General features: G+C 35.6%; 1 protein-coding gene and 1 long non-coding RNA gene across 8 annotated transcripts in view; one reads left to right on the top strand and one right to left on the bottom strand.

Moving 5' to 3' along the window:
* DCDC5 (doublecortin domain containing 5) overlaps positions 1 to 8,790 on the top strand; it is a 269,733-nt gene extending 260,943 nt beyond the window's left edge. The window contains 2 exon segments of the mRNA XM_054241486.2: positions 5,939 to 6,089; positions 8,552 to 8,790. Coding sequence (XP_054097461.2) covers positions 5,939 to 6,089; positions 8,552 to 8,679 — 279 coding nt within the window. The 3' untranslated portion in view covers positions 8,680 to 8,790.
* The window catches only part of LOC108593833 (uncharacterized), a 172,784-nt gene that overhangs the window by 18,148 nt on the left and 142,472 nt on the right, over positions 1 to 12,164 (bottom strand). The window lies entirely within an intron of this gene.

The raw sequence follows: 12,164 nt of genomic DNA, 5'->3' as shown, positions 1-12,164 counted from the left end.
ATACTAATGTTAAAGAGAATTTAGAAATATCACAAAATAAAATCATATGAATATACTGGAATCTCTTTTTGAAAATAATCTCTATGAAATTTTAAAATTATCTTAATAACATTTATTGTTTTCTAATTAGAAAACAGAAAAAGAATAAAAGCACCAAGAAGGAAATGAAAATTACATCACCCACAAATAACCAGTTATTACAGTTTTAGTGTATATACTTTTGTTATTTCTAAACAATAATTTTTTTTTTGCCTTTGTGATCATAGTAAACCACATGGCATATACAGTTTTGCAAGCTGCTCTGTTTACCTAATGTGACTTTTTCCCCATATAATTTAACATTCTTAGAAAAAACATTGTTTTCAATGGCATTATAACCTTCTGTCAAATGGATGTATTATTTATTCATCCAGTTTTCTATTATTTGCCAGTTCGGTTGTTCCTAATTTCTTGCTATTATAAAGAGTGTTGTAATTAACATATTGATACAGCAACCAATATTTATTTTCTGATTATTTTCCTTAAATAAATTCCTAGAGGGATTGCTAGGTCATGCTAATAAACATGCCCAAGAATTTTGATACCTACTACCAAATTGTTTTCTAGGAATGTTTCAGGAGTTTATACCCCCATAAGTTGCCATTGAGAATTCCCATCTAACTGTTGTATACATGACGAAATCAACAACACTGCAACAACATCCAGTGATTTTAAAATCATACATTTACAGGTTCAACAGAAGAAAAATGTTATACCCATATTTTAGTTTATATATTTTTAATTGCTTGTGGAGGTGATTACAGTTTGTTTTATATTATCACTTATTGGTCATCTCTGAATTCCTTGTCTTTTGCTGTTTTCCTATTATATATATTTTTCATATTGATAAAAGCTTTTTACTGAGTAATAAGGGTATTATGTATAACTTTATCAGATTTATTGTAAGAAATTTCCAATTTGCTATTATGTCTATGGAGTTTTTTTAAGTATAGAAAGTAATACATTTTATAAGTTTGTTCATTGCTCTTAATGCTCAGATAGTCCTTTATCATCTTGAGCTCATACAAAGATTTACCTGCCTCTTCTTCTAATTTTTTTGCAGTTGTGTTTTTCTCTTACTTTTCCTTTTTCTGGTGTAAATTTTGAGTGAAGCTATTTTCTCTGCTTTATTTGTTAGCTTACAATTATCTTAGCTCTATTCATTGACTAATCTTTTTCTCTCCCCTCTGTGTTGGAATACCAATGTTATGCTAAAATCTTGCATATTCTAGCTTCTGCTTTTAAGTTATATAAAGTATTACTTTTTAAAATTATATAGATTTAAATTTTAATATCTGAAAGAAGTTTCCCATTGTTGTGAGATTTTACTTGAATATTCTTTCCTGTGGACTTTTACAGATAAATTTGGAATTACATTTCAATATCATAAAATCATCCTATAGAATTTTGACTGTAGTTGTATTAGACAATTAATTAATTTCATAGGAATTTACACCTTTTACATTATTCAATTTCTACAACTAGGCTGTGATGTTTTTTAATTTATGTATATTTTTACACATATAAAATATACTTGCTTTTATATATTTTATATATAAATATATATAATATGCTTATTTTTACATATGTAAAAAAGACTTATGTATAAGTTTTTTTTCTTGTCCACCAGCGAAATTTTATATTTTTTTGCAAGGTCTTAGATTTTTAAATAATTGTTATTTCTAGTTAATTTTGTTTTGGGGATAGATTTTCCCTGACTGTATTTTCAAAATGTCTATTTTCATTGAACAGATAAACTATTAATGTTTTAACATTTATTTTGTATTTGGACACTTCATTGCTTTAATTTTTGTTAATTTCTCACTTGATTCACCTAAGTTTTCTAAGAATAAGATCATATTAAATTCACATGATGGTGATTTTTGCTTACTCCTTTAAAAGAACTGTTTCTCTTATTCTGATTTTATGTTTTATTGCATTACTTATAATCTTAAAATTAATTCTTAGCAACCAAAAAGCATCTTTTGTCTTCATGAATGATAAGAAAGAAGGCTGAGTGTATTGGCCCATGCCTGTAATCTCAACACTTTAAGAGGCCAAGGTGGGAAGATTGATTGAACCCAGGAGTTCAAGATCAGTCTGAGCAACATGGTGAAACCCTGTTTCTACAAAAACAAAAATTAGTCAGACATGGTGATGCATCCCTGTAGTCCCAGATATGCAGGAGATTGTGGTGGAAGAATCACCTGAGCCTGGGGAAGTCAAGGTTGTAATAAACAAACTCCACAGCTTCTGCACGGCAAAAGAAACTGTCATTAGAGTGAATCGGCAACCAACAGAATGGGAAAAAATTTTTGCAGTTTACCCATCTGACAAAGGGCTGATATCCAGAATTTACACAGAACTAAAACAGATTTACAAGAAGAAAACAAACAGGCCCATTCAAAAGTGGGCAAAGGATATGAACAGACACTTTACAAAAGAAGACATACATGAGGCCAACAAACATATCAAAAAATGCTCATCATCACTGGTCATTAGAGAGATGCAAATCAAAACTACATTGAGATACTATCTCAGACCAATTAGAATGGCGATCATTAAAAAATCTGGAGACAACAGATGCTGGAGAGGATGTGGAGAATTAGGAACAATTTTACACTGCTGGTGGGAGTGTAAATTAGTTCAACCATTGTGGAAGACAGTGTGGTGATTCCTCAAGGACCTAGAAATAGAAATTCCATTTGACCCAGCAATCCCATTACTGGGTGTATATCCAGAGGATTATAAGTCGTTCTACTATAAGGACACATGCGCACGAATGTTCATTGCAGGACAGTTTACAATAGCAAAGACCTGGAATCAACCCAAATGCCCATCGATGGTAGACTGGGCAGGGAAAATGTGGCAATATACACCATGGAATATTATGCAGCAATCAAAAACGATGAGTTCGTGTCCTTTATAGGGACATGGATGAACCTGGAGAACATCATTCTCAGCAAACTAACACTAGAACAGAAAAAGAAATACTGCATGTTCTCACTCATAGGCTGGTGTTGAACAATGAGAACACATGGACACAGGGAGGGGAGCACTACACACTGGGGTCTGTTGGGGGGAATAGGGGAGGGACAGTGGGGGGTGGGGAGTTGGGGAGAGATATCATGGGGTGAAATGCCAGATATAGGGGAAGGGGAGGAAGGCAGCAAATCACACTGTCACGTGTGTACCTATGCAACTATCTGGCATGTTCTTCACATGTACCCCAAAACCTAAAATACAATAAAAAATAAAATAAAATAAAAAACCCTAACCATGCCACTGCATCACTGCATCACTGCATTCCAGCCTAGGTGACAGAGTGAGACCCTGTCTGAAAAAAAAAAAAGGAGAAAGAAAAAATGCTTTGGTTTTCTTTTTTCTGCCCACCTCTGTTTTCACATTTTTTTTTCTGTATGAAGACTTACTTTAAAAGTTTAATTTATTTATTTCCTGATGACTTTTGTAGCAGGCATATCATGTTCTAATAGTCTTAATGCTTAACATTAGTCATTTTATATTATGTCTTTCCATAGTCAAGGAATTTGATTCCTTTCTTAATAATCCAAAATATATGTGTGTGATACATCTTCTGAAGGCATCATTTGTTTCCTTTAACCATAAATTGTAACTTGGCTTGATATAGAATTCTTATGTTAAATGCTTTTCCCCTAAAAACTTCATAACTTCATAGATTTTGCTTCATTTTCTTTGGTATTCAGTGTTACAGAAAGCAGAGTATAAATATAACTGAATTTTTCTCCCTTGCTTGAAATCCATACCTTTTGCTCTCTGATATTCAAATCTTAGTCCTATTGCTCATAAACTTTGCCTTATCCTAGGTCAGACTACTTCACCTGAAGGCATGGATCTTTATTTGGAACAGGAACGTTTTCTTTTATTTTTTGATAGTTGCTTAAGGATAATTTATTCTAGATTCTTCTCCAGTAACACCACTAATGTATAGGTTTAATATCTGATGTCTTGACATTCTAGATGTTTAACTTTCTCATACATTTTATCTCTTTTTCTTTTTCTGTATCCTGTGAGATTTTCTCCACCTAGTCTGCTCTAATATTGATTTGAATTTCTGTAGTATTGAGTCTTTTTATTTCCTACCTCCTCTCCTCTTGTCATTCAGCTCTCTCTTCATCCTTACTTGAAACCCTATTTCTTCTTTCAGTAGCAGCTATACTACTTTGGTTATGATATTTAACCTCTTTGTCCTCCATTTTTCTCATCAACAAAAGGTGGATGATAATTATGTCCACAGAACAAAATTAGATTGTCCTTGAGAACTTTTAGAAAAATACCCAGCCCCTAAAAATGTGTCAATACATTTTAGTCAATATTACTGTTATCAGCAGTCTCAGCGTCTCTCCTGTGTCTGAGCAATACTTCTTTCCTTTAAGCTGTGGTTATCTCTTTTCTGTGTGTATGTGTGTGTGTATTTATGGAAGTCATAGCTTATTGAATTTGGGGTGAACTCAACACCGATACTCTTGAAAATGTACTACTGCTGTAAATCCTTTTTAAAATCTTCACCTTGAGTACAATGTACTCCTTTTTATGTTGTAGAATATTTTCATAAACCTTACATTGTTGCTGTTGTTGATTTTTTATATTTATATTTCCTTGTACAAAGAAAGGTCTTTTGATAATAGACAGAATAGCTTAGTTCTCTTTGCTGTCAGAATCCTCCCTCAATGCTAAGTTGAAGGATTGGTTTATATGCAGAGTATTTAATCAAATTGTTTCTGACTAGCTGTTACTTGGCAGGAGTTGGGCTGCATTTAAGACCACTCTCCTGTTGTTCTTCTCTGACTATCCCATTCTATACAGGGGAATATATTTTTGGATAATTTCAGTTATCATTAAACTCAATCCATTTGTCTCTTACTCAAAATACTGAGTAAAAAGCTGTAATTTTTGAATTGCATCACTCCATCACTCTTGTATTATTTATGCACTTTCCAGATGCAAGAGGCCATCACATGCCCAGCCCAGACCCCTGCCGTGCTGCCTTGTTGTGAGCTGTTGCCTCTAAACAGATCTATATACAGAAATATTGGTGGTGATTTGGAGGGCTGATGTGGACTTGGCACCTGCAGTTTGGGGGAACAGGCTTTTGGCCCTCTGCTAGGTGAAAGTAATACGAGCAGTTATGTAGAAGCCTCTCACTTTCTTCTTGCTTGCTTTTATTATTTTGTTTTAAAGTTTTATTCACATTTTAATGGATTTGCTCTCAAGAATCTGGCAGCATGTTGACTAATCTTTCTGGTACCATTGTTGCTGTATCTGTACATGTGTTTTTATGAGTGAGTATTCAAGTAAAATTGAGAGCAGTTTAATAAGGCCTTTCTAGAAAGCTTAAAAGTGCATCAGTTAAAAACAGAAGACGTTTTAAACGTAGAATCATACAGCCAGTGAAGTCTTCGACCAAAATTTCCATTTTATCATTGAGGAGACTCTTGAAGCAATGTTACATTTCTGAGATCATAAACAGGAGTGAGCCTGGGTCTCCTCACCTTTTGTCATTCTAGTTCCTTAGTCATTAAAAAAATGTTTTAGCTATTTTGAGAAGTCTAGATTTTCAATCCAGTGTTTACCGTATTTAGGAATTTCTTAAATAGTGAGAAGACTTATTCCATGGAAAAAATACAGAACTATAGGGTTAACTTTGCTGGAGAGTCCAAAAGCTCCTCATTGTTTAAACATTTTAGGGAACATTTGTGGACCCTTCCTCCCATCCCTTCTATACCTATGTCTAACAACTATTAGTGGGCAAATAATCAAACTGGGATAATAGTTCTCTTAGAAGAGTTGGTTCTTTGATACATGATTGATTATATTGTGCCATTCCATATTCAAATGTGGCTGTCTCTCTGTGTCTCAGCTGCTGGAAGACTGCTCCTCTCGTCTCAAAATGACCCACCCAGCCAGAGCACTGTACACCCCCAGTGGTGAGCCAATTCAGTCCTGGAATGACATAGAGCAAGATATGGTCATCTGTGTGTCTATGGGACATGGTTTCAGAACCCCAAAAGGTATGTGTGATAGTTTTTTTTCCATCAAGTAATTGAAGAATTAAAACAATCTTCTCTTCAAAGAGCTTATATGTCCCATCACAATGATTTTGAATAACTATCCTCCCCCAAGTGTTTCTATTCCATGTTATAGAAGTTAAATTTATATACTTATGTGCTGGAACCTCATGTCCACACTGTTTGAATTGAAGAACTCAGTCAGATTTCAGTTAATCTTGAACCTTATCCAGAGGCCTTATTTGCAGAAATACTGAGAGCCTCATTTGAAGATATTCCCCTAGTATGAACCCTGAGGAAAGTGAGACTCCACTGATTTCCTATTTTCCAAATGATTTAAACCCTAATGTTTTATTAATAGTAATTATATGGTTTGCAGTTTCTTTTCTTTAGTAATAAGTAAATATATTCTAGAATTATTATCTTGTCTATTTCTTGGTAATTTTCTTTGATAAATGGCAGAAATTGAAAAGAACATATATTTGTTATTGAGTGAACTCTAGTTCTTTATCCTATGTATCCTGATGGATTCAAAGCCTGTTTTTGTAAGTAGGCATATATTAGCAAAGATATAATTTTCAGGAGATTCTGAAGAACATTGTTAGCACTCTAAAGGAAACTAAAAGGTTAGGTAATGAATTGCCTGGTATCCCTATAATAGTAACCATAGATATTTTCTTTTAAGAAGTCACTTTAAAATTATTATTACTATGTTATATGTAATGTAGGGAAACCAAAAACTTCTAAAACAGTTGCAATCATATCTTTACATTTAGCCCAGAAGGGACAAAAGGATAGAAATGGAGACCAAAAAGTAGGAAGACAGGATTTATTAGGATGCCTAGCACTGTTCTGAAGGAAGCCACAAATATTCCTCCTGCACCATCCTACATCATGGACGAGGCTCAAGTCCTTTTATTCTTTTTATTTTCTGCTGCTCCCATCACCCATCACTACCCATCACCCTGGTTCTTGGTGACCCTCACTACAGGGACTTAGAAGAACACATCAATGATGAGATTCTTATTATCAGCAAGTATTAGTTAGTAGTTTTCTGTATCCACAAAGTACATAGCTTATAAAATAAACATAAGCTAGGCTCCTTTCCCGAGAGTTTTCAATCTAATTAAGAATTTGAACACACGTGAAATAATTACAGTGCAGTTGAGTAGTCAGCAAACAAGTGTGCATTTGGAGGTACCTTCCCAGTCCCTTCATTATCTAGGCTTAGTCTTTCATATTCCTGAGATGGGCTTCTGTTGCCTGTACCACACCTTCCTTGCAGCCTTGTGTTCATTGAGCCTGTGTGATAAATAAAGCTAAATATACTTCAGGCAAGCTAGCCAAAAGGGTATCCAACAACAGAGAGAGATGTCGGCTGCCTTCCCAGAAGCAAGCTCGTCAACAATAAAAACTGTGAATGGAAGAGAAAAAAGATTGGAAATGCAAATATTACTCTTTCTGCCATTTTCCTCCCTGTTAGCTCTGTGTATCTTTGATAAAGCTTTGGAGACAAATGTTCATTTTTGCATCTTTAATTCTGTGAATACATAGATTGCATCGTATGAAAGTTTATTCCTTTCCTATGACAGTAGGGTCCCCATGTTACCTTCATGGTAAGAGGATTAGTGGTTTCCTCTATTGTCTCAGTTCTTTCCAGTGAGTTATATGGGTTCTAGGAAATTACAGGAAATCTCTGATCACAGAAAGTCTGATTTAGTTGTTTTTTAGAAACTTATTTTACTGTTGCCATTTTATTGTTTTTCCTGAAATAATTGTTCGTAATAATCATTTTTTTAGAAATTTAAATATTCAGAGTGCTTTGAAAAAGAAAAGATAGAAATGCAACTACATGCAACCTGTTAAGGGACATTTAATTAATTAATCATTCCATTCATGATTTTTCTGTGACCTACTGGCTTAAGTAGGAAGTAAATGAAGCAGTCTGGGAGTTTCAAAACCACTCTAAAAGAACTTATTTATGCATTATAATACCAAAAACATTCAGTATGTGAAAGTTAGTCATCAAAGAATCAAATCAGGTTTTTAAAAATTCAATTGGATTTGGCAAAACAAACCCAGATGCTACTAGAATGGCTTATTTCACACAAACCCCTGACAAAATTTAAAGGGTGCTTTATGCCATTTGCCATAAAATCTGAACACTTCTCACTGCTGCTTTCTATCTTTTCATTGTCCCAATTTTTAGACCAGCCCTAGGTTAGCTTCCAATTCAGACTTTGTAATAAACCTGGAAAGAAGTCTTCTCTAGCAACTTCCATTCTCTAGAAATCCAAAGACTACTAACACATATCTGATATGATAAGAAGTCAAAGGTGTAATGAGAGAGCCCAGGGTGGGAGCCAAGAATTTTTGAGGGGTCTTCAAGTTTTTCATCATCCTGGACTTTTAATTATTCTCCATGACATTGACTTGTCTCTCAAATTTTTTTTTTTTTTGGACAGAGTTAAAACAATTGATGGAAATCAGAGCAAATTATGCCAGAATCCGAAGGCAGCAGGGCCCTCAAGCCACAGACATTGTCTTGTCACCATCCACGAAGCTGCTGTTTCTGGCACATCTCCACAATTAACTCCTATCAGAGCCATCATTTTCTGCTATATTTTGCTGGTATAGCTATGTGCACATACTCATTTGTTTGTTATGACATTATGATTATTTATCTGTTTCATATTTATGCAGTTCCCCCCCTCTCTTTTCTGAGACAGGTTCTTGCTCTGTTGCCCAGGCTGGAGCGTAGTGATCATGATCACAGCGTACTGCAGCCTCGACCTCCCTGGGCGCACATGATCCTCCCATCTCAGCCTCCCAAGTAGCTGGGACTATAGTCATGTACCCCCACGCCCAGCTAATATTTGTATTTTTTGTAGAGATGGGGTTTTGCTTTGTTTCCCAGGCTGGTCTTGAACTCCTGAGCTCAAGTAATCCTCCCACCTCGACATCCCAAAGTGCTGGGATTATAGGCATGAGCCGCTGCACCCAGCCCTATGTGATATTTTGTAAAGGTTATTACTGCTCCCATTTTATGTAAAGTGACATCGGATGCCTCAAATTTATTCCTGGGAAGACAACAAAACTAGACAAAAGAATGCCAGAAAAATAACTATCTTAGGTGTATTTTCTTCCACAAAAAAAAGGAGACTACTGGTTATTAGTGAAATATAATTTCACAGGGTCAAATGGTAGGTAAATGCTTTTTATATATAGTCAAACATTCCATTCCATGTAGGGAATATTTGATGATACAAAAAGACTCTGACCACTAAACACTAAATTTGACCCTAGCTGACATTTTCTGGCTCAGCCACCATATTTTCCAGACATCCATATTAAAATCCTAAAGTTACTGAATACCAACAAAAGGGCTGGCAGCCACCAAATGCCACACAAATCAATCCTTTCTTCTCCAATTTCTCGTCAGTTTCACCTGTAGTAACAGCACAAGACTTTTTATGGGGTACAGTTAGATTCTGTTCATGAGAGTAAAGCTTGGTAATTCCCAATATTTGCCCAGAAATAAAAGTCATAGACTATGTCCTCAATACAAAAAAACTTAGGGAAAGGATATATGCACTATTTAAAAGAAAAATTATGGAAGAGTTATTTTTTAAAAAGAAATCAAGGGAGATACCTAGCAGTCTTAGGTATCAATCCTACAGAAAGGGAAGAATTTACAAGAAGAAGAAAGAACCATTACAAAGAAAATAACAGTGACAAATCAGAGTTTAGTTGCTGCTTTTGGTGACAAATTTCCAGAGAAATGCTCTTCTTCCCTGTCTTTCTCTGAAAACCACTCACAGCTCTGTATGAATATAAATTGCACTCTGGCTAGGTGTGTACAGAACGGCTCAGCTGGGCTCACTTCTCAATCCTCCACTTTAATGTGATGCAGGAAGGCAGTATATCATTTCTACTGAAGGGGGCTCTTGGTAATCGCTGCAAAAGGCCTAGTATTTACTCCCAGTCTGCAAATAAGTAGGGCTGCATGAATAAATTCCTGCTGCCTCTGACACCACTAAAAAGCAAAGCACATTGAGGTGAAATTTCACATGTTACATCAACAGCAATTTTCCCTTTTATAGACATTTTCTCTGTGTGTTGTGTGATGTTAGAGATGAGAAGGCATTGCAATGGAGTTGTGTCCCATATAGGAGAAAAAGATTGCATGTGACTTCTATTTTTCTTTCTTTCTTTTTTTTTAAGCAAGAAAGTCAAAACAAGAAGAGTTAAGAGACTTGCTCCCCATTGGAAAGGAAGCCAAGAGGACTCTTGCCAGTTGGGCCTCTCCCTTGAATGACTCAATCACAATCCCTCTACAGACATTTGTTTTTTTATTCCTTGAAAACAAAGGCATTTCTCTAGGTGCAAAAGTACCTATCACTTTCCTGCCAGGGAAAAGTTGATTTGCTATGAAAATGGCATAATTTCACCCTGGATCAAATGTGTAAATTCTTGTGAAGTCTTCACTGTTGCATGTGAATACTCCTGAAGCGAAAATTGGTAATATCACACAATGCTGTGTCAAGCGCCAGGAGACATAAGGCAAAAGTCTTAACCGAACTTTTCTATTACTAGTAAATGGGATTTTAGATGTAATGTAACAGTCATCAACACATCACATTTTACCAGCAAGGCAGTGACAGTGTAGACAACAGCTAGCCCTGGGTATCTTGGTACTTCATAGCCACTTTTAGCTTTGACTGAAAACAGCCCTGCTCTTTCCTTACTCTTGAACTTCCTCTTTGGTTGGCTGAAAGGTGGACGGGGGTGGGGGGAGCAGTTTCTCTACCTTCAGCAAGTACTGTAGGATAAGACCTTTGCAATTCTGTTCAGCCATTCTAGGCTTTTAATAAACGCAGTAATTTCCTTTGGGAACATGTTTATCAAATTTGAATCAGCTTCATATGTATAAGTCAGATTTCAGTATTTTTCTATCAACTGAAAATGATTTATTATTAAACACTAAAGCAACCATCCCTAAGTCCATGGCCTTCTCCAAAAATTTATTTCCTGCTGGTTCACAAACACCCTTAAGGTGATCCAGATGTTAATCAACAGTGTAGAAGCAATTTGGGATTTTCCTCAGGAGAACTGAATTTTTCTGCCCACCTTTCTAGCTGTTGTTGCCTGATTAAGTGTTGGGGTAAAGTTGCATGTTTCTAAGCAAGTAAACTAAAATCAATGTGCCTGAAAGCCTGGCATTCTATCTGGAATTAACTAACAGTATTTATAAATAAGAAGCATTTTATCTGGGTGCTTATGGCAGCTTTGTAAACAGTATATATTAGTAATGATTCAAAATGCAAAGGTAGCTTTGAAGGGCAATAATCCTAAATTTCTGTTTTCTTCCTTGATTGTTTATAAAAATTATTGTTTTGTTAATTAAGAAAACAAAGCAACAATCAGACAAATAACAGCAGAAGGATAAATATAAATTTGTTCTCTTTTGTCAGAGACTCACTTAGAAATTGTGGCTGGTGGCTGTTGCAGCATTTGCGAGCGAACCTTCCATAATAGCCCAGGTGTGCTGAGTGTCATTGAGAGATTCGTGATTCACCATGGCAGCATTTTTTTTGTGAATTATTTGGAAGTGAATGATCAAAACACACAAATCTGCATTATTCAAGAGCATCACAAAATCAGATGCAAATGTCCCCAGTGATGGGAAATTTAGGCTCAATGGTGATTCTCAGTTGTTTTTATTGAACCACTGGTTCTGGTTCTTTCTTGGCTTTGAACGTACCTCAACCCCACATCCCCTCCACCAGGCTGGGTAAGTGGAAGGAAAGAGTAGCAGTTTTGTTCTCAGAACAGTAAAGTAGAATTCTGCATAAATGGCATGTTTTGGGGCTGTGTGGCCATAAGCAACTACAAAGCAAGGTCAACAAAGACCACTCAGGCAAAAGCTGATGAAAGTAAACTGACTGACTGTAACTGTAGATATTCAGTGTGTGTCTGCTTCCAGCTATAGCATTTTCTAATTCTCTGAGTCTGGAATATGCAACTACTGGCAATAGGCTATCACCCTGTATGGACCAAATGTGTAAATAGAAATAA

Source organism: Callithrix jacchus, chromosome 10 (genome assembly GCF_049354715.1).
Source record: "Callithrix jacchus isolate 240 chromosome 10, calJac240_pri, whole genome shotgun sequence".
In the NCBI taxonomy this organism is placed as follows: domain Eukaryota; kingdom Metazoa; phylum Chordata; class Mammalia; order Primates; family Cebidae; genus Callithrix; species Callithrix jacchus.
The sequence above is the reverse complement of the archived record's forward strand: the minus strand, read 5'-3'. Positions and strand labels throughout refer to the sequence as shown.